This window comes from Gopherus evgoodei, chromosome 22 (genome assembly GCF_007399415.2).
Source record: "Gopherus evgoodei ecotype Sinaloan lineage chromosome 22, rGopEvg1_v1.p, whole genome shotgun sequence".
Taxonomy (NCBI): Eukaryota; Metazoa; Chordata; order Testudines; family Testudinidae; genus Gopherus; species Gopherus evgoodei.
The window spans coordinates 728,590-751,369 of record NC_044343.1 but is presented as its reverse complement, the minus strand read 5'-3'; the positions used below and the strand labels follow the sequence as shown (position 1 = coordinate 751,369).

The following is a 22,780-nucleotide window of genomic DNA, read 5'->3' as shown; positions in this document are numbered from 1 at the left end:
GCTGATCAGCTCGCCACACTGGCCAAACAGGAAATGAAATTCAAAAGTTCGTGGGCCTTTTCTTGTCTACCTGGCCAGTGCATCTAAGTTGAGAGCGCTGTCCAGAGCAGTCACAATGGAGCACTCTGGGATAGATACCGTCAAATTGTGACCACACTATCCCAAATTCAACCTGGCAAGACCGATTTCAGCACTAATCTCCTCGTCGGAGGTAGAGTAAAGAAATGGATTTAAAGAGCCCTTTAAGTCAAAAAAAAGGGCTTCATCGTGTGGATGGATCCAGGCTTAAATTGAGGTAACGCTGCTAAATTCGACCTAAAATTGTAGTATAGACCAGGCCCAAGATAATTAGTGTTGGTCTGTTTCATAATTAAGGCATTTATTAGACAGAGTTCCTTTAACCCAGTCACTCATCAGATGCAGTCTGCTACTAACATTTAGCAGTCACCCCTCCCCTTTAAACAATTTCCTCATTTAAAAAGCCAGTCTGTCCTAAAAAGCACCCCAAGTGAGGTGAGAGGTATGCATTTGGGAACACACCAGACTGCACAAGACAACAGACCAGTGATTCTTCTAATCCAGAAGCCAATGCTAGAAATTTGATCCAAGTGGTGAAAACCCGCAGTGACACCTAATTGCCTGGTTCTGCTTGAACCCAGATAGCAATCAGCTTATGCTTTACAAACAGGCATCCACAGCCCTTAATTTATATCTTCATCATGGTAGTTATATGAAGTGTTTAATCTTTTATGAATTGCACTAAGAGATTTGGCTCAATAACATCCTACCACTGCAAGTTCCACTGTGCAATGACACGCTGTTTTAAAACTGGCCTTTCAATTTCACTAAGTGCTCCTTGTTTGCGTGACGGGACAGGAATAAACAGAACTCTGACAGGCTAGAGGGATATCAAACAACTGGTGATGCTGGGAGAGGACATCTCTGCTTTCCAAAAGGAATAGCCCTGCTCTTTCAAGAATCCTTCCAAATGCTTAATCATTCTTGGTGCTCTTCCTTGGACCTTCCATATTTCTTCTACGTACTTGCTGAGAGGAGGGGACCAAATCTATAAGGCAGGGAATTGCCATTATTTTTTGGTGTGATATTTTTCTCTATCCTTTAACAGATATTTTATTCCCTTTTCTAATGGCTCGTGGGCACAAAACAAATATTTTCATGGAGCCATCCACAACAATGCCTTGATCTTTGCCCTGTGAGACTACTTGACATTCAGATCCCAACAGCAGTTACTGGAGTTTCAATTACTGCACTTGTCTATGGTGAGTTACGTCTGTTACAGTGTGTTGCTAAGGCTGGTGATTATCTTCAGCAAAAAAATTTTTTTTTAACATTTTAAGTGAATCTGGAAGTACCCAGCACACCTCTGGAACAATTCTGCACACCTTGCTGCGTTGTGGAAGATGACAGCTATAGAGCTACGTGATGAAAACACTGTGTTAGTTTGGTTTGCAAACCAAGAAGCCACATTAGTATAAGCAAGTTTTTGCAGTAGGAGGATCCTGTGAGACCTAATACTGTGCGACCGCGAGCATGGCGGGGGACTTTGTGCAGTACTACAATAAGAAAAATAATACTCACCGCACGCTCTTGTTTTCGTTTCTTCTTCTGGGTTTTGCTTTGCTGCAATGAGATACACAAAGGTATATCAATCTGAGAACTCCAAAGATTTCCTCTCCCTCACAGTTTTACCACCCCCACTCCAGTTTCATCTGAGGTTCTACACTGCAGCCTCCACCTGTGAGCATAACAAAGCTGGATAAGGCTCCTCTCAAGAATTCAAACCATCTCCTGAATCTGCTAGAAGGGGGTCACTGGTGATAAAACATTGGAATCGCTGAACCCTACCAAGAACTTTGGAGGTTTTGCAAAAATCCTTCCCAACTTGATCTTAGTATTTTCAGGATCTTGAAAAATGCATAATAATGAGAAGTACCTTCATATAAACTGCCCAAAGTCTGTAAAAATCTATTACCAGGTGCTGGATTCAGGATTAATAAATGGAAAAAAGTTTCCAGAAAGAATACCAAGGTGGGAAAATGTTCTGAAGTAACAGATTATGTCAATGACATTGGAAAAATGTGGTTCTAATTCTTTAAACAGTTTTAAAAACAACTTTTTCAACCACCACGACTAGCAGGAAGGAAGTACTATACCTTATGCTGCTCTGACTCTTCTCTTTTTGCATATCCTCGGGAAAACTCATCGAGAAGGGATTGGAAGAGATTTAAAACCAGCTTGACGTCTTTCTCTTCCCTCTCTTTTGCAAGATTTATAACTAGAAGCTGATAGTTTTCAATCAAATCTTTATAGCCGACATGGATTTGCCCGTTCTAGTGGAAGTAAAAGGCATTATTCAAATACGATCAATTAGTGCAGTAAAGTGCATCATGCTTTTTTTCCCGCCATTGATTTAATGTTGAAACACTGTTGGATAATTTTTAATGGTCACCCACTGGGTAACTAATGAAGCAACATGGATGAGCTGATGACAATAAAGTCCTGCCATCTTTGCTGCAGCACTGTAACCGGTGGTCAGAGAGATGATGAGAAAGCGAAAGAAAGAAATGCATCTATTTGTATGAGTAAGTTTACAGGAACTGACATTAGTATCCTAATTTTCTCATTAAAATAAAAAAGTACTGAAATATTTAATCAGTGTTAGAAATTCCTACTTGGATGCTGAAAGACTAAGGATAATACAAACAAGTAAAGCTAGAGCATTCATTTTAAATGCTTCACTTCAGTTCTTTGCAAAAGCAGTGTGATATTCACATCGCTTTTAGGGCTAACAAGGTATATTACTTACAGGAACAGAGTACATTGTTTTGATATTTCCTCTAAACTTTTCTGTGGCTTCAAAAAACAAACATTCAGTAGCAGACTTCTGGGAGTTCAAGTCATTTATCTGAAAGGCAATGATATTTGTCACTATTATATTTAAGGAGAGAACAGCCAGTCTGTACTACATTTAAGCTAACCCTTTTGGATCAGACATGTCTGAAGCTTGTAATTATCCAAAATGGGATTTCCTGATGCATCCTGAGAATACTAAGGGGTTCTGTCACATGTGGAAAGAAAACACTTGTCTCTGCCTCCTTGTCCAATGACTGTGCTCTTCTTATCCATATATTCTTTGTTAATGTCACCTTACTGCCTGCAAGAATGAAGGCGACTTGCCAAGGGAGGGAAACCCCATATACATTAGGAACACCTGGACTGAGAAAAAATCCAGCAGGATCTAGTTTGTGTCAAGTTATTAAATCATTTCCCCCCTCCCATTAAATCATCACTGAAGCCGATGCCTGGGAGAATTCTACACTTTCGAATTCCACACTGGTGAGCTGGGCACCTCCAGGTTGTTAGGAGTGGCAACAACATCCCGTCAAAGAAATCTGACATTTCTACTCAGCACCTGCACTTTTGCACGAAATCCTACTAGCAGCAATTTCAGATTTACATTTTGAGAAAACCAAAAAGATACAGCACTTTATTCAGTGCCAAGTCACGATGAGCAATAGTACTTTGAAGGATATAGCTAAAGACCCAGTTCCATGGCCACTCTGTTCATGGAACTCCTGGTCAAAGGGACATCCCCACATATAGCAGCTACAGAACAGGGCTGAAAGAAATGTCCCAGGCCCGTCCATATAACAGTTCTAAGCAGACCTTCCTTGGAAATCTAGGCATAAAAACATCTTAAAAGGTGAGAAAATATACAACATAAAATATAAATCATTAAAAGCTTCCACTCCAATTTATATTAGCTGACAAGACGTAAAAATGGAGTGAGAAGAACCATAATCAGATAACTGGTCCTACAAACTGATCTGCATTCCATTCTATTTCACTGCATCTCACCTTGTTTAGAAGGAACTCATCAAGGTATTTCAGCTCATTGGCATTTGTGATCTCACGGATAACAGAAGCTGGCCTCTTCTCAGACACTGCTGAAATCTTCTTGATTTTAATAGTACGATTCCTCTTCCCTTTGCTAGTTTCTTTCACAGGTCGCTCTCCTGCTTGGGGGCGACGTGGGTGTCCAGAAGGAGCTGGGGAAAAGAATCAGTATATATTCTAAGCAGAAGATAGAATTCTGAAGCTTTACTTCCCTCAGCTCCCTTGCACTGCACAATGGAGAGCATGGCACCAACAATATGGGAAGGGTCACAATTGTATTTTATAATCATAGCAGCTGCCTTTAAACAACCTATTTCATAGTGATGTTCAGTTAACACAAGGTCAAGTCAAATCCATATCACCAGAAATATTTAAAGTAAACAAAAAAAGTCTACAATTATCTTATTTTCTGCACAAACTTTCAGGATAATGCAGTTTTGGAGAAGTTTCTTTGGATTGCAAGATAAGACTTGGACAAGACTCTAGCCTTTGCAGTTTTCCCTTTGTGATCAAATCTGGGCATTTATACTGTTAAAACTACAAAGAAACCACTGTTAAATTCAAGGAAGCCAGAAATTCAGAACACCATTCTGAACATGTCCGATTGAATCTAGCTGGAGTGGATAAGTCTGCACAGAAAATATTGATGCAATATCCATCAAGAGTGAGTTTTAGATGCATACAGCTTCAGATTTTAAAATGTATAAATTTAATTCACCTTTCTAAACAAACATTCTTGCACTTAAGACTTGCCAACCACATTTAAGAATTACTGTTTCCATATTTGTAATTTTGGTGACAAAGCCTGGACAAATATAGCATTAAGATTACGGCCTTGTCTACACTATAGGGGAAAGTCTATCTAAGCTATGCAATTTGAGTTACGTGAATAGCATAACTCAAGTAGACGTAGCTTAGACCCACTTACCGCAGGGTTCACGCTGTGCTGTGTCGATGGGAAATGCTCTCCTGTCAACTCCCTTTACTCTTCTCATTCCCATGGAGTACAGGAGTCGACGGGAGAGCAATCTGCAGTCTATTTACCAGGTCTTCACTAGACCCGCTAAATCAACCGCTGATGCATCAATCAGACGGTAAGTGTAGACAAGCCTAAGACTACACAAGAGAAGAAGCCTTGAGGACAAACTAAGTCTGAAACTCTGGGTAGATTACTTCCCTTTTGCATAGGAACATGCAGCTTATTTAGTAAAATTAGAAGGCTTATTGAGAAACATTGCCTCAAAGGGAAGCAGAACAGAATCGAAAGTTTTGCTTTAGTCAGATATAATTTGATTTCTGACAAATGAAGATAACTTTGATCACAGAACATTTCTAATGCTTGCAGAATATTAATTTCACTGAACACATGAGGGTAAGCTGCCATCCATAGGCACCACTGGGAATTTGAAAAGGATAAGTTTTGAGATGTTCACTGTTGGGTCTAATGCTGTGAAGGTTCTGCATTCAACCCTTTTTTTTTTTTTAATTTCAACTGCTTGCACATTCCTGGCTGAAACAGAGCAGAGTAAACTCACCTTCTGATAATTTTTGTGACTCCACTGATTCTGATATCAGAATACACGATAGAAGAGGGAGATTCTCTCCTTCCTCCATTACATCAGGACTCTCCCTAACGTATTTCTTGTCTGGTTTCTTTCCCAGAAGCTTACGCAGAGGAATTTTAAATGTGGATCTGAAAGTAAAAGCAGGTTGCATGTTTCTTTTACATGTCTGTAATGGAAGCTTGTTTTATACAGACACAGACAGGCTTTAAGAGAAAGCATGTGTTTAATTATACAATTAACAGCCATGATAGAGAGGAGTAAATCTCCAGAGCATAAATTCCAAGCACTAGCAAGGTAAAGCATGAGACAAGAGGAAGAGAAGAAGGGAGTGTCTACCTGGATTATATTTATTACACATATTAATTCACAGCTCTCAGGAACACAGAGAGAGGGCATAACACATTATCTGAAATGGTCATTCAGTCAATAAATTAATTATAGATGTATAGCATAGATTTTTGGGGAAATAATCTATTGCTAGAACCAAAGTTCCAGGGACAATGAATGCACAAAAAATGCAATTCACGTCTATCATCGCTACTAACACACTTTTGCTGATTGGCTGAGAAAAATATTTCCTGTTTTTCCTTACCTTGTCCCACAGCACTATAATCATACATAGAGACATGTGCAATACTTGGGTATAACAGGGCATGCTATGGAAAGGGCATGTTCTTTGGTTCGTTTGGTTGAAGTCAATCCCATAGACACACACATAACACATACTTGGCATCCATCGGCTGGCTAGGTAGCTGCACTGAGACAGCTAAATCCAAGAGCGATAACTGTTCATTGGACTTCTTTTGCAAAGTCTGTTTCTTGTTGCTCTTCTCCTCCGCCATTGTTTCCGGAGATGGCTACAGAATATTAAAGAAATAGAACGATCTTTAAAATCCAGTCCATGAAGGAACTGCTAATTCACACATTTAAGTTTTATCTTTTAAGAAGTTTACCAAGTTCTGTTTTTGTACAACAATCGAAAGAATCCACTTCACTCAATTTGTAGATCTCTCGTGCTGAGACAATGCCCTATTATATATAATGCCTCATCTGGGACTCCATTTGTGAAAGCATATGAAATTCAATGCACAAATTGCCGTGTAATAGCTGGCACATGAAATCTTTCAGATTTAAAATTTTTATTAAAGGTAACGTTTAAAATCAAATTTACACAAATTAAGAGGGAAAGTACTGTACATCTGGGGTTATTACATGGAAATAAAGCCAAAGGTTGATTTAAAAAGGCTCTTGCATTTACAGTACACACTGCAGTTCAAATATACACAAGGTCCTATGCTTCACACTCCTAATAAGGCAAGTAAGGCAAATAGAAATACACTTCTGAAGAGTGTGAATACCTGAATCATGGTGACAGACTGAGCAAGGTTAGCGATATCATCCAGCGAAGAAGTAGTCCCCTTTTTTCTATAAGATTACAAGAATATTACTCTGCATTGAAAAACCAGATTTTATACTTTTAAGAATCAAAGTTCATATTGTCAGATAGTTCAGGACAAAATCTTACTTCCCATAAAATAGTTATAACCTTCTGAGAAGTATCCTGCAGATTTAAGCATTTTTAAAAAATCCCACATGTTGATTTTTAACCTGGGTAGGAGAATCTTAATTGACATGTATTATTGTAATCCACCACTCTTCCCATATATTTGCATTTAAAAGTCAAAGATTCTTTACTTTAAATTTTGTCTACCATAAACATGGAGCCAATGCTGGGGATCTGAAGAGACTGGCCATTTTGGAGCAACATTTTATCCAGTGATGTAGGAAAAGAAGTTCTTTGAGAGATGCAGACAAACAGCAGATATTAATGTACTAGCTAAGGCCCCAGTCCTCAAACTGCATCCACATAGTAGCACGGGATCCTTTGGAAAACCCCACTAGCTTCAAGGAAGCTCAGCAAGACTGCGAGGTTTGAGCTACATGGATCTAACTGCAGGATCAGGGCCTTAGAACCCAGGAATTTTAAAGTACAGATAGAATTTCTTTATCCCACACTGGGGCCGGGTGAACAGGTTGCCACAATACCTCCTCTCCCCCCTCCCCATCCCACCTTTATTTTAAATATTTTTGATAATGGATTTCTCTAAAGCCAGCTGCTACTGACCACAGAATTGTCAAAGCAATTGGGAAAGCTGTTCTTACGATAGTAGGGTCTGAGGGGATTGGCCAGTTCGGTTTCTTTCATCCAAAGACTCGCTCAGTACATCATTCTGACCAGCCTCTGACTGCCTCTTTCCTTTCCATTTCTCCCGCTTGTCCCTCAGTTCTCCGGGGTCATGCAGATACCTCTGAATCTGGAAAGAGGGAGGGCTGTCCAGATCTTTGTCCACCTTTGAGATTCGGTGTTTATTTTTATTTCCATAATTCTCATCTCCAGTTTGAAAGCTTCTGGTGGGAGTAAGATTCTTTTTAATGTGCAGTGAGAAATCTGATGGCCTTTCAGGACAGGTAAAGCTTTGACTGCCTTTTATTTGATTCTTTTGGTTGTCTTGAATTTTCAGTTTATCAATAATCTTATCATCTAGTATTTCCTGTTTTGATTCATTGGATTGCTTGGGAAAGGAGACATCACTGTCCAGTATTTCACCTGGGACCTGTGTGTCTGAAAGGGTTTTGTTTTCTTCCACTGGGATTCTCTCTTCCTCTGTACCTTTTGGAAGGACTGTCTTGTATGCTGTGAATTTGTTTGGCTCTTGGACAGTTTCTGGAGTTTCTTTAGCAGAGGTTTCTTCTTCCTGGCATACTAAAGACTGCTGCTTTAAGGGGAACAGGACGTGCTTATTCTGTAATTTATTATGTTCCAGACCTCTTTGCCGGCGAGATTCCCGTTTCTCCCGACTGCTTGTGAGCTTCTCATGGCCATCTGTTATGCTCTTCTGAGAAGGAACAGCCTTTTCGGTAGCGTGGCTCAGTTTTTCATCTCCATCATTTTGAGCTTCATCTACTCCTGCTGCCATCTGTTCAATACCTTGATCCAGCTGCATTTCAGGTTTTACAGCCAACTGCTCCAATGCTAGTTCATTACCATCTTCTTGGCTTACACTATCCTCTCCCTCTTGAGCTTGTTGCATTTCCTGTTGTTTTTCCACAATCATTTGTTGAAATCTAGGTTAAAACACATTAAAGACAGGACATGTAAAGGCTTACCCCAGAAGTGGACAAGAAGCATGGCTGTGGGTTAAATGTGGCTCGCAGAGTACAAACAGCAGGTGACCTCAATTTTAAAGTGCCAGCATGGCTGCCTGGAGCCTTGTAGTCTCTGCAAGCCACAGCTCCATCGTATGATTAGGACATCTGCAATCTGCTCCATACTGGTGCAACCTTTGCACGCCAGGGTAGCTGCTGCTTGGGAACTGCTTGGGAACTCTGGCTTAACCCGAAAACTTCAGTGCCTGGGCTGTCACATCCCAGTTTAAATCTGGCCACATGCAGCTTTTACTCTTCTTTCTTAAGGGACGATGATCAGATTGTCACCAGTTATTGGTAGAGCCAATGCACCATAATGAAGAATTCATTCCTGCAACCATAGCAAACTAGCTCTGAAACAGCCTGAGTGGTATCTGAATTTAGGCCTGGCTGAACTACATCACTCCTTTTCTTTTACCTCTTGCGCTGTAGGTGTCCCCTGACAAGAGCCTGCACAAGGGAGATTCTCCTCCTCTGCTGATGGTAGGATTCTCTCTCCCTGTATCGTCGCCATACCGACTGAATGTAAATGGCAGCGTTAGTCCTCTCCAATGCCCTCCTAATACGGTATGAACGCCAACAAGTCTGGAAGCAAGATTTCATTGGTCAGAAGCAGCCACAGAAGTGTTTTTGGTGGAGATTTGCAGCTCCCACTAAAATCAAGTTGCACACACCTGCAGAGTAATAGTTGCCTGCCGCATTCTGAGAAAGTGTCTCCTTTCCAAAACCATCCGGAGCCAGCTCTGAAGGAGAACAATCTTCCTGATCACTTCTTTATGTAGCGTGTCCTGTAGCATCTGTCTTTCTGCCTCCTTCATGAACACCTAGTCAGTGAAAAAGGTCACATGAGCATTAATCAGTACCAGACTGCTCCATCTCTTATAAGGATACACCCCAGGGATACTATACTTGGGTGCGCATATGCTTTGCTTTCAAGCTATACGAGTACTGCATTTCCTTTTCCAAACAGCTGTGGCTGCCTCCTGCCACATAACAGCTGTTCATTATATCTGATACATTAATAAGTCTTTCCATCCCATTTCCTAGTTTTCTGGGTATTAAACATAAATGGAGGACAGATAGCGACAATTCTGTCCCACACAGGGCTGGGAATATGGTTCACTTGTAAAGCCCAACATCATGAATTCTTCCTCCCAAAAATCTATTTTAAATTCTGTTTTACTAACTAAACCCTCATGTTCAGATTCCACCACACACTTCTCTGAAGGCAGCACAAATCTCTTCCTAAATGGAAACACTGATCATTGTGATAAAAGCCAGTGGTGCCCACAGGCCAGATAACCAATGTCCTTAAAGTATAAAGGCTGTCTCTGCAGGGTACAGCCCTGCACCAAGTCCAGGGAACTGCCGTTAGCTGGAGGAGCTACAAGCAATTGAGACATCCTGGAGAAGACAGAGTCAAATTTTTAAAACAGTTCATTTTCCTGTGGATAGGAGAAGAAACAAAATAAAATATATGTTGTGCTGAGTCTGCATGTTTTGCTAGGGAATCCCATTAGTGTTTCTTACAGGGGGTGAAGTGGAGGACACATTTTACAGACCTTGGTCTTCCCTATTTGGTAGTTGTTTTTGTCCAGTTTCAGTTTATTCAGATGAGCCCAAATCTCTTCCTTTGAGGCTTTGGCATTTTGGGGTAGTAACACTTGAAACTGGTCTATGAAATCCTGAGTAGGTAACAAACAGAGATCGTGAGAGACTAGAGTTAGCAGACATTAACATTCTCTACATGCAATAAATAGAACAGCACAGATAATCCTCAAGAGCAGTTCAGATTATGCCTTCTCAGGACAGGACCTGTCTAGGTTAATGATACATGCTTTTAGGTAGCATTTCATTGAGGTTTCAGAGCTAGATTAAGTAGATATTTCCTGGCACAGAAACCGAAATTGAGTCCAAGTGGTCATCAGCAGCATATATTACACAGATACACAGGTGAAGGCACTTGGGCATCTCATAAGTGGTGTGTTTTTTATAGATGCATACGCTTCCCAAATCATACTGGTCTGATCCCACCACACTCCAAGTACCTGGAATGTATATTTGGCACTGTAACCAGATCTTCGGATTCGCACAGTCTCCAACATGCCAGTGTATCTCAACTGCTGCAACACTAATCCCTCATCAAAGAACAGCTCCCTCTGAAAGAGACACAGGGAAACAGAGACCTAAATACAGGACACAATTTACACACTCTCTTTAAAGACAAGATCTCTTACTGAGAATTTACACTGATTTTCTGTCAGCGACTCCTTTCTCCTACTCTCCTAAAGCAAGCTACCCCCAAATATTTACATTTCTTCTCTCCAGATCCACATAGCTGGAGACAGTATTCTTATGGCAGGAGTCAAAAAGTGGCACTGTTACATAGTCTTTAAAGTTCTTTTTAGCATGTGAGCAGTGTAGAATCTTTAAAGAAATGCTACAGTAGAACCTCCAAGTTACAAACACCTCAGGAATGGAGTTTGCTGGTAACTGAAATGTTCATAACTCTGAACAAAACGTTATGGTTGTTCTTTCAAAAGTTTACAACTAAACAGTGACTTAATACCGCTTTGAAACTTTACTATGCAGATGAAAAATGCTGTTTTTAATCATCTTAATTTAAATGAAACAAGCTCAGAAAGTTTCACTTTGTCAAATCTTTTTTTTTTTTAAACTTTCCCTTTATTTTTTAGTAGTTTACGTTTAATACAGTACTGTACCATATTTCCTTTTTTTTTGGGGGTGGGGGGGTGGGGGGGGTGTCTGTGCTGCTGCCTGGTTGTGTACTTCCAGTTCCAAATGAGGTGTGTGGTTGACTAGTCAGTTTGTAACTCTGGTGTTCTACTGCATACTGTTAATTTTGTGATGTAGGTTCTTTGAGGAAGCTTGGAGAAGTTTGCTTTCTGCCTTAATTTCTCTAACTAGAGTTCTTGGGGCAGAATTGCTTCCTGGAAATTGGACATTGGTGTTTGGACTAGATTTCTGAATAAGCATACTACCTAATTGCAGTTCATGATCTCCGCTCTTCGAGGACTGATGTCTACAGTGTAAATGAACAAGCTGCAATAAGAAAATACCCAGACTCCAGATTGGTTTCTCTTTGGAAGAGGAGAAATCAGCAACCAGCAAGACCTGGCACCTGCCACCACTCGACAGAAGAGCAACAGCACTTTACACCGCATAGCAGAAAAAATAACCAGAGTAACCAAATAATGCAAAGAATTGCGTGCTTGTTACTATTCATCTTTGGATTCTTCTCCGTACTTCTGCTAGAACTAACAGTGGAGCAACTAGAGCCAAATTTCTGAGGTGCAGACATCTACCCACAAAGAACTGTACTGAGACCCACTAATTCATTCCACACATGCCACCAAACAGCTGTCTGATGGTAACTGCATCCTATCGCTACCAACCTGAGTAGAGCTAGAACTGGTTGCCAGTCCCTTGAACCAGCCAGAACCATAATCCCCAAAGCTGCTGTGATGACACAAGTTTTATAAGAGCCTGCTGTGGCTATTTTGATAAAAGCCATTTCCTGATGGCATCGATCAATGAATACCTACCCACAACACACAAGATTCCCTTGCTTTCATTACATTCTCTTCAAAAACCTAAGAAAGGGCTAAGAATTATTTCATGCACTACTATCTTTTTGTCAAGTATCTGAGAAAGCACAATTTGCCTTTACACATGCTGGTTGCATGCTGCCTTAAAGCAAAGTAAAATCAAACATGTTGACAACGGTACATGGATGGGGATGCCCTATCTGTACATCCAGTAATCAGACCAACTTAGCTCTGGGAGGCAGAGTGACCTACCTTCTCAGCATTGGAGCGGATGCAGCGGATGAAAAATGGCTCAGCTTTCCCCAGGGTCTCCAGTAATTTATTGAGGGAGTTCTAGAATGAAACATTCAATACACTCATTCTTCAAATATCACTATTTTGAGTTGCCTTTGGCAATAGCTAAGAATGTTCTTCAGCCATGTTGCTCAAACGGACAAAAACACCCCACGCACACTGTGCTCTCACTCTCCATCAACACACAAAGGGGTGCACACCCAGATCATACCTGGCACTGCCTGTGGGACTGCCCAGAGATTGGCGTTCATAGGATAAAGCCAGGTCTAGGAACTTCACTACATGATGCCTGGTGTGATGTTGTCAATGGGGCGGCTCTAGCATTTTTGCTGCCCCAAGGCAGGCAGGCAGGCTGCCTTCGGTGGCATGCCTGCGGGAGGTCCCCGGTCCCGCAGGTTCAGCGTACCTGCCGCCAAATTGCTGCTGAATCCACAGGACCGGCGGACCTCCCACAGGCATGCTGCCGAAGGCAGCCTCACTGCTGCCTTCACAGTGACTGGCAGGGTGCCCCCCGCGGCTTGCCGCCCCAGGCACACGCTTGGAGCACTGGTACCTGGAGCTGCCGCTGGCTGTCTACTATGGTCACTCTGGTTGGCACAATGGTCCTTAGTACACTGTGTGTGTGATGATGATCTTTTGGCAATAGCAGACCTTCCTCCTCTGAGTACAATTCCCCTCTAGTCTTCTGGCTAATCAAACAACAATTGATCTGATAGGAGGCCTCAGGTGCCACCATTTCATCTCTTTTGTGTCAATTTTTTCCCTTCTCTGCCAGGAACATCAAGGACACCTTCACCTCTAATCCTTGAAGATACTCAAACAATGGCAAGAACTAGGTGTTTCTGTAGCTTATTACTGACCTCTCGCTGCCTACCTTACAGGTGTTGACTGCCAGAAGGTCCTATTTTTTTGGTGACACAGGACAGACCCCAAGTGTCAAAAGATTGCATAAGAGCTAGGAGAATTAGCTGATCATCTATATAGGGAACTTGCAAACAGGTTTAGGAAATAAACCAGAAGTCAGATCTGTTCAGGGACAGGTCCTCAGTGGTGTGCATTCACTGCACGCTCCATGGCATAGCAGTGGTTTCTGATTCTCTATGAAGGCTGAAATATCTGTATATCTCCAGTTCAGATACTCATTTACCTGAAACTGTGCACTTATGCTAGGTGGTTTCTTCTTTTTGTGTAGGTGTAAGAGGGATTTTGTAGTCCGATCATGCAGAGTCATGCTTACTATAAGCTTTAGAGACTTGGAGTCCAGCAAGTTCTAGAACAGAGAAATTTGCTGTTTTCACTCAGTCAACATACATCTATATAAACTGTGATCACACTTGTTATATGGAAAATGTTGAATCCCTCAGTGAGTCTCATGATTTTTATTTTAAACCTAAATCATCCTCTTCTAAATACCAAAACCATTTCTTCTTCAAGGACAGGAAAGGAAAACACACAGCCTCCCCACAATACTTCTGTCCCTTGTGGGCTAGTCAGTGGCTCTGCACATGTGCCATCTCCTTCCGTATTGTAATGCAGGTAGGTTCCATCCACAAGTAGTCTCCACTGCCCAGCTGCGTCACAGATCACCTGTGAACACTACTCGAGCTCCAGAGCTCTAGAATTCAGTAGGTTTACCTCAGATAATAGCATCTAGATAAGAGCGTTCCTGGCTTCTAGGAACACTGAAATGTGCTTTCTCCACATATTTAGCTATTCCATAAGCCTTCCAGTTACATGCACATCGCTTTACAGAAAGAAGATTCAAGAAATATTTGTGTAACTCTTCAGATAAAAGAACAAACTGTACCTATAAAGCAAACTCATCTTTTGGATGTGAAAGGGAGATGGAGATTTTTCTATATTCTAGAACAGTCTTTCCTGACGCAAGATGCATATTCATTACTTGCAAAACCCAAGACATCTTAAAATATGCTGAATAAATTTACCTTGGGAATGATCTGCTTTTGTTTGGTACTTCTACTCTTCCTGTTAAAATATTAAAGTTTGTTTAAGAAACAATACATAATATGATTTTTGTTAGTTCAGTGTGTTAGCCACACCTTGCAAATTAGACCATGCTAAGATGCAGAGCAGAAGAGAATGAGTGCAACAGCTTCAGGAGGTATTCATGCACACACAGGAGTTCGTTATAACTGATTAATGCAGGGAATGCAAGCCACTTTGAAGGAAATGGTTTTGCCCATTTCCAATACCTGCAGTATTAGCAAAAAGGAAATGTTTTGTTTACAAATATAATTCACAGCTGTTAGAGAAACACTAATTGCTGCAAATGCTGTATTTGCTTTAAAAAATAAAACAAAAACAAAACACATGCTATTAGTCTATATAACCAACTGTGCAGCCTTTGGAAGTCTCCTTATCACACTTATGCACTGCCAAAAGGCTATGCCTGCTGGTCCCAGCATCACTTTGTGAGAGCAGAGAGCTGTTCACAGCTGGACAGCACATGCCCCAACATGCCAGTTAGGAATTCTAAGGCCTGACTAATGGGATCATCTCCAGGACTTCCTAGGCTAAGACACAAAGATACTAAATGGAATGAGGCCATGAATTGGAAAACGAATCCCTTGGGAATGGGGCTGCATTTCACTCCCTGCTAATTCCTGCAATGCTAACCCTTTGGTGTAAGGTATGCCCCAGATCAGTGTCAGGCAATTAATATCCCATTATTATGCAATCTATTATAGATTCATTTTCATACATATATACACCTGACAGTTAAAGCCACTGGATCTAGGAATGTATGTATTGTTAGCCTATGTCCTGCACTTTGGGAAACTATTCCTTTATAATTTGCTTATGTTCATAGGTGCTGGAACTAGGGGGGCTGCAACACCCACTGGCTTAAAGTGGTTTCCATCATACAAGGGGTTTACAGTTTGGTTCAATGGCGCTCAGCACCCCCGCTATACAAATTGTACTTATGTTGTGAAACTTGATTTTCTGTAGTGTTCCAATAACTGATTTGTTCTATACAATTTGATGTTTAGGGGCCAGCTGGTATCAAAAGCAGAATTTAGCATTAGCTAGTGCAAAGGAGGCAATGTAACATTCTCTGCAGCCACTACAGAGGAAATAGTTTGCTCACAATTTCTGTATTGTTTAAATTAATCTTAACAGAGGCTTGCTCTGTCACAAAAATAACCATTTTGTTTTGGACTGTAATAACTACTTCATTATTGTTGCACTTGCAAAGCAATACCCAGTGCACAAAAACTCACAGGAAATGGACGTGAGGTTGCTGAAGTCGGCTGAGTGACCGAAGCAGCCTACAGGGATCTTCACCCTGCCAAGGAAGTCCTTTTATGCTCTTGATGATTTGGTCATGCAAGTCTCTAAACGATCCACAGCCAGACAAAGACAACCATGAGTGAGAAAACAAGGAGATAAAAAGGAAGTCCCATCACCCAGTATGTTCTAAACAACAGCAGGTCCATCCTAGGCTACTTTTTCCCTAAACATGAACATTTCTGGGAGAAAGTGCTGGCTTGACATATCAATTAGTGCCCCCATGTTTCAAATATCAGGGTCAAGTTATTTTCTAGGACTCTTGTCCATTTGATGCACACTTTTGGGTCATCAATTCTGAATTCATGAGGATCACAGCTTTTCACCAATAGAAGTCAACACAGTCAGCAAGTCCTTAATGAGATGTCCAAGGAAAAGTGTGCAAACAAATAGCTAGGAGCAAAATGACCCAAAAGTGGGAATTGCTCCCTTGTAGAGATACAAAATTCTACATAGCTTAACGTGCAAAGAAGCTATTTTGTGAGCTATTTGAATGGTCTTTAAGACAATATTTGAGACTTTTTTTGCACTTAATCTAGCAATAAATATAAATATTTCTTTGAATAGCTTCAATATGATTGAATGTTACAGTATGTCTACATAGCACAATGTCATGAAAAAGTAGACCAGAAAGCTAGCTGTTGCAGGAGTATTTGACACTGCATCAAAGTGAAGTTTTACTTCTCCCATTTCCAGTTCAAGTTATTTTTTTAGACTCATGTTTAGCTTTTAAAAGTCAGCCTGGGATGGCCTCTAATTAGTGGTTGAATCAATCAGTTTAACCATGCACCATGCTGGGGAGTGTCACATCTTGGCAAAAAACTTACCTTCTTTACTTTCCAGAGAGGCACAAACCAAAAATATAACAGAAGTGTAAGAAGTCACTTCTGACCATAAAATGCCATCGCCATCCTACACTGCTCAGTCAGGCAGCACCAACCATTTTTTTTAAAAGGTATTCATTCATTGTCTTTAGTTCCTTTGACAGTTATTTTTAAGAAAGCTGTTAATTTTTTTTCATTAAAATACTAAAGGAAATGAGTGACACTATGGCTGATAGTTTTATTGGCTTACTACTAAGAGTTCAGTGTGGACTTCAGTTGCACTTGGCTGAAAGTGTCCAATTTGCTATGAACCAGTTATTTTATGATGTTCAACACTCTCTGAGGCTTGATTTCTGCCCTGACTATGCTCAGAAGGTGCTTATGCCCAGGAATGTGCCTCCCTGGTCTCCAGCTACAAAGTCTTCTCACTTCTACTTACTTCTTGCTTTCATAAAAAGCAATGATGTCTTCAAATGCATTTATATCGAAATCCTCAGAGCAATCAAATGAGAAATCAAGCACTGAGCAGCTGCAAAAGGAACATGTATAGAACCTAAATATTGTATGGAAAGGTAAATATGCAGAGACAGAAAAATGATCAGAACCAGCTCTGTAAGGAATCTCCTTGCTCCCAACCACTTCACTGCATTTTCAGTGATCAATGCTATACTCCTAGAAACAAAGGCTATCAAAGTATGGGCACTCTTATGAATTCTTCATTTTTCAGGGTCCAATAGAAAGGGAAGGCATGTACAACACAGAAAGCAACATACAGTAATTACAGATAGAGAGTTTAGAAACTTAGTGGTAAGGCTAGGTTCAGAGTTTACGTCAGTGATATTCGATAGCACTGTTTCTTATTTAACAACCAGGTGGAGCATCTCCATAAAAAGACTTTATAAACAAATCTTTCTTACACACAGACAGATCTGTGTTATTTCCCTTCCTTTCTTCAGAAAGTAAAGCAGCATATGTTAGTTTATCTGCTCCTTATTTCCAGCTGATATCTGGTATTCCAGCCAGAGGCTGGGAAATTGGATTATATCTGGATTATTACTCCAAATTGGGTACTAATAGGAAGAGTGGATATGCTCCAGAAAGCAAAAACTTAAAATTCTATAGCAGTAACAGAATGAGGGAAAGTTGACACAGAAGTGATAACTAGACAAGAGAGCACATATAGACAGCTCCAGTTTTCTTCATAGTGCACTTTTGCAACATATTGGTATCCTATGCTGTCAAATCCCTGGGTCAAGGACTGTCTTATTTAGATATTTCTACAGCACCTTGTACGAGAGGACCCTGATGCTTAATTGAGGCCTCTAGGCCAGGGATGGGCAAACTTCTTGGCCCGAGGGCCACATCGGGGTTGCGAAACTGTATGGAGGGCTGGGTAGGGAAGGCTTTGCCTCCCCAAACAGAGTGGCCCCCCCTCTGCCTACTCCCACCCCCTGACTGTCCCCCTTAGAATCCCTGACCCACCCAACCCCTCTGCTCCTTGTCCCCTGACCACCCCCTCCCCAAGACCTCCTGCCCCCAGGACCCTGCCCACTATCCAACCACCCCTGCTCCCTGTCCCCTGACTGCCCTGACCCCTAACCACACCCCCGCCCCAACAGGTCCCCCGGGACTCCCATGCCTATCCAACCCCTCTGTTCCCTGTCCCCGATTGCCCCCCCATCCAACCATTCCCTGCTCCCTGACTGCCCCCTGAGATACCCTGCCCCTTATCCAACCCCCCTCCCTCCCCGCCCCCTTACCATGACGCTCAGAGCGGCAGGACTGGCAGTTGCGCTGCCTGGCCGGAGCCAGCTGCACTCTCTGCACGGTGAGCTGAAGCTGCAGGGGAGGGGGGACAGCACGGGAGGGGCCAGGGGCTAGCCTCCCTGGCCAGGAGCTCAAGTGCCAGGCAGGATGGTCCCACGGGCCGGATGTGGCCCGTGGGCCGTAGTTTGCCCACCTCTGCTCTATACACTACTGTAACACAAATAAATAGACTGCATGCTCAGAGGTGCAGGGACTGCATCTTCCTCAGTGTCTGGAAAGTGGCTAGCAAATGGAGGGTGCTACTGTGTATAAGTAACAAAACTCATCTATAAAAGCAGCAAAGAATCCTGTGGCACCTTATAGACTAACAGACGTTTTGGACCATGAGCTTTCGTGGGTGAATACCCACTTCCTCAGATGCATGCATCTGAGGAAGTGGGTATTCACCCACGAAAGCTCATGCTCCAAAACGTCTGTTAGTCTATAAGGTGCCACAGGATTCTTTGCTGCTTTTACAGATCCAGACTAACACGGCTACCCTCTGATACTTAAAACTCATCTAGGTTCCCTGCCCAACACCTTGGATCTTGTTTACTGGATCCTTCACCACAAGGCAATGTTCCTTCTGTTCCTTTCTCCATATTGCTCTCTATGCATGCAGCTACAGTAGAACCTCAGAGTTATGAACACATGGGGAATGGAGGTTGGTTGTAACTCTGAAACGTTCGTAACTCTGAACACAACGTTATGGTTGTTCTTTCAAAAGTTTACAACTGAACATTGACTTAATTCAGCTTTGAAACTTTACTATGCAGAAGAAAAATGCTGCTTTTAACCATCTTAATTTAAATGAAACAAGCAAAGAAACAGTTTCTTTATCTTGTGAAATTTTTTTTAAACTTTCCCTTTATTTATTTTTTAACATTATAGTTTACATTTAACACAGTACTGTACTGGCTTTTTTTTTTTTTTCTTTTTTTTTCCCTGTCTCTTGCTGCTGTGTACTTCTGATACCAAATGAAGTCTGTGGTTGACCGGTCAGTTCAAAACTCTGGTGCTCGTAACTCTGAGATTCTACCATAATTCCCAATGACAGCACAGCATCCTCCCTCCTCTCCTCTTCCAAATCCCTCCTAAAACCCACTTCTTCCACAGGCCCACACACATTCATTCAACATTATTCAGGTATCTTTGGCTTCCCAACATTTTAGAAGAGGGGTAATTAAAGATAGATATTCCAAGTGAACAGCTTCTTCTCAGTCTCTCGTCACAATTTATACAGCCTAAGCATACTAAGTAGAGAGCAATTATGCCTCATATCGTGAATCTCCTATTTTTTGTACTATTTCCAATTGTTATTTATATTAATAGGAAGACCTCAACACAACTGCCAAGATACTGAAAAAATAAATTACACCTCTACCCCGATATAACGCAACCTGATATGACACAAATTCAGATATAACACAGCAAAGCAGTGCTCTGGGGGTGGGCGCTGCGCACTCCAGTGGATCAAAACAAGTTCGCTATAACGTGGTTTCACCTATAACGCGGTAAGATTTTTTGGCTCCCAAGGACAGTGTTATATGGGGGTAGAGGTGTAGTTGTCAACCAAGCATGTGGATGGCGGTGACACTAGGTACTATGTACAACATGGCCCAGCAGCGTGGGGCCCTTCCCGACAGGGCATATCAACTCTTCCCTACTATCCTTAGGATACTGCCCATTGTTCTGCGTAAATGGTTCTGATTTAGAAGCCAAGCACACGTTTCTCACCGATAAACTTTTTCTATTGGTGTATTTGCTCTCTGGAGTTCTCCCAGGGGAACCCGGGGTCCGTGACGCACCACACCTGTTGTGGAAAGTAAAGGACAGTGCTCATTAATTTTGACAAATTTATTCACACAATAGAACACACAGCGTTTCAATCACAACTGCAGAAATATGCCTGAGGGTCTAAAGTATTACTCCAACTACAGCTGGCAAACTCATCTGTTCAAAAAGTTCTTAAGACTGAGTACTAATATTAAAGGTGAAACAATCTAATTTATAAAATTGGGATCTCAGTGGGGGCTTCGGGAGCCTGACAAAATGCCATTAAATAAGCAGTGACAGGTAGACAATACCTGCTATGCATTAGAACTGCCTACATCACAACTAGCTTTACAAAATATTTTATCATATTTCACACACTGTTTCTAAAGCATGCACTGGTGGCAACAGAGTTTCATGCTGGATGTAGCCATAACACAGGGCTTAAAAGCAGGAATTCCTGACTTCTGAACTCAGGTTAACAACATCTATGCCCTTCCTGATCTTGGACAAGTTATTTAAAACTGTAGGACAGTTTCCCCTTCAGCATTAAGCTTTAACACTTTCTATCCTACAATATCTGTAGAATTGTAGCCTACAATATCTGCTTGTATTTAAAAATATTTCTAAAGTGGTTTCTCTGTGCTCAATACCTGCAGTTTTCTGGGCTCTTTGACGTCCTGCTTCTGCAAAGACAGCCATCGCTCGAATTGCTGCTCGCAGAATAGCCCAGCGGAACACAGCCACTGGGTCCATTCCTATCAGCTCCCGAACATAGGCACTGTCACTACTTCGCAGCAAAGCAACAATATCTGGTCTCATGTAATCCATGTTCTTCTCTCGGAAATCCTGCAGAACAGAATCACCAAGCCCAAAACACTAAATCAGAAAGGATTCCCATGGAACTGTGTTTTGGCTAAGGGGATGTATCAGCCTGAATAATTCTTAACATGGTCTTGGTCTTCTCTCCAAGACTTTCACAAAAAAACTAATCCAACTCTAGTGAAACACCAAGTTTAACCCAGACCCAACAAGTTTTCTGTTTATACTGAATTGTAGGGTAGAAAAGGGAAAAGGAAAGGAAAAGGGCCTTTGGTGATTATTCAAAATCTGCTACATACCTTTATCTGATATTTAACTTTCCCTGCAAAGTGCCGGATGATAAAAGCAGGTTCCTTCACTGGTGTCCCAACAAAGAATTTGTTCTCCTCATGCTGCTGCTTGAACTTTGCAAGTAGGGTCTGGTTGGTGGCGTGTGGAAAGCTAAGGACATAAAGTAGAAAACAGAGTGGGAAATGTCAGCTTCTTGCTCTCCAAGTATGAATGAAGGTAAGCCTGCTCATCCAGAGAGCTGTGAGTTGGTACAGTCCAAGATGTCACTAGCAGTGACAAACTGGATAAATGTGCCCTACACAAGGGTAAGCAGCTTACAGTCCCGCTTTGGCACTTAGAGAGCTGAGTAACAGAGTTAACTTTTGAGCAGAAAGCAATCCAAAGCAAAGCAGAATACTGTATTTAGAAACACATATTGTACATATAGACATTTCATACCAACCTTCCACTATCAAACTTTGTAAGGACTGGTACTAAATAGTTACATCTTACAGCACTTTCATAATTACATTCCACAGCCATATGCTTCATACTATCTCCATAATTATACAGTGAAAACTCCAAGTTCTGTTTATTCAAGAACACCAACATACTGGCGTAATTTCTCAGAGAGGAATCTGATTTAGCTGTACACTGTACATATGAAGATCCCTCCCTCCCCTTAATCTGTTATCTACCATAACCATTAACTTCCTCTATTTATGACATTTTCCCTTATGACACACACAGCAAGTCCTGAGGAAGAAACTTGATACTTACTTGCTTTCTTCATCTAGGAGATAGAAGAGGCCAGTGGGCTTCTTGCTGATTAAGTGAATGCAGGTCACGTTATCTGTATAGTCAATATTGTGCCAAGCGATCCCTTCACTTTGATACTCCTCCTGTGCAACTCGAGAAAATTTCCATATCACCACAGCAGCCAACCCTGTCAAGCCCTGCTAACTAAACACTGCATCCCACAGCATGGCTTCCTTAGATAGATACTGCCAGGTTCCAAGTTTGTTAGTTCATACAGGGGCAGTCAGAACCAGAAAAAAAAATATTTCATTTATAGATACTAAAGCATAGATTCTCTAATTAATATTTTATTTAATCTCTGTATGGTAAATTCCATATGCCAGGCAGACCAGGCCTACAAAACACTGGGGAGTGAGAGATGGAATCTATTTCTCTAAGAGCGACTGGTGGATATGTCTTGCCTGCAGTAAGCATTGCCTTGGTTCAGAAGATTTGGAGTTTTCTTTGATAAAGCTGTGCAAAGCACACCTCCACATACTTCTGTGCTAAACAACTTAGCAGTGCCAGCTCCACAATCAGCTTTTCTTCATGCTGCAGAAGCCAGAGGCAAATTGGTTTGGAGATAATACACTTACAATTCTGAGTAATGTATTTACACACCAGT

At 41.5% G+C, this 22,780-nt stretch overlaps 1 protein-coding gene across 2 annotated transcripts in view; it reads right to left on the bottom strand.

Moving 5' to 3' along the window:
* Positions 1-22,780, bottom strand: part of MYO9B (myosin IXB) — an 84,210-nt gene that overhangs the window by 12,329 nt on the left and 49,101 nt on the right. For both annotated transcript variants that reach the window (XM_030540057.1, XM_030540056.1), the window contains exons 11-31: positions 22,138-22,259; positions 21,387-21,528; positions 20,919-21,114; positions 20,230-20,305; positions 17,126-17,215; positions 15,796-15,909; positions 14,500-14,539; positions 13,701-13,823; positions 12,512-12,592; positions 10,739-10,849; positions 10,253-10,375; positions 9,365-9,514; positions 9,109-9,275; positions 7,647-8,609; positions 6,842-6,908; positions 6,210-6,340; positions 5,454-5,611; positions 3,880-4,070; positions 2,828-2,926; positions 2,175-2,351; positions 1,600-1,641 (exon numbers count right to left, since the gene is read on the bottom strand). In XM_030540057.1, coding sequence (XP_030395917.1) covers positions 1,600-1,641; positions 2,175-2,351; positions 2,828-2,926; positions 3,880-4,070; positions 5,454-5,611; positions 6,210-6,340; positions 6,842-6,908; positions 7,647-8,609; positions 9,109-9,275; positions 9,365-9,514; positions 10,253-10,375; positions 10,739-10,849; positions 12,512-12,592; positions 13,701-13,823; positions 14,500-14,539; positions 15,796-15,909; positions 17,126-17,215; positions 20,230-20,305; positions 20,919-21,114; positions 21,387-21,528; positions 22,138-22,259 — 3,363 coding nt within the window. The remainder of the gene's footprint in view (positions 1-1,599; positions 1,642-2,174; positions 2,352-2,827; positions 2,927-3,879; positions 4,071-5,453; positions 5,612-6,209; positions 6,341-6,841; positions 6,909-7,646; positions 8,610-9,108; positions 9,276-9,364; positions 9,515-10,252; positions 10,376-10,738; positions 10,850-12,511; positions 12,593-13,700; positions 13,824-14,499; positions 14,540-15,795; positions 15,910-17,125; positions 17,216-20,229; positions 20,306-20,918; positions 21,115-21,386; positions 21,529-22,137; positions 22,260-22,780) is intronic.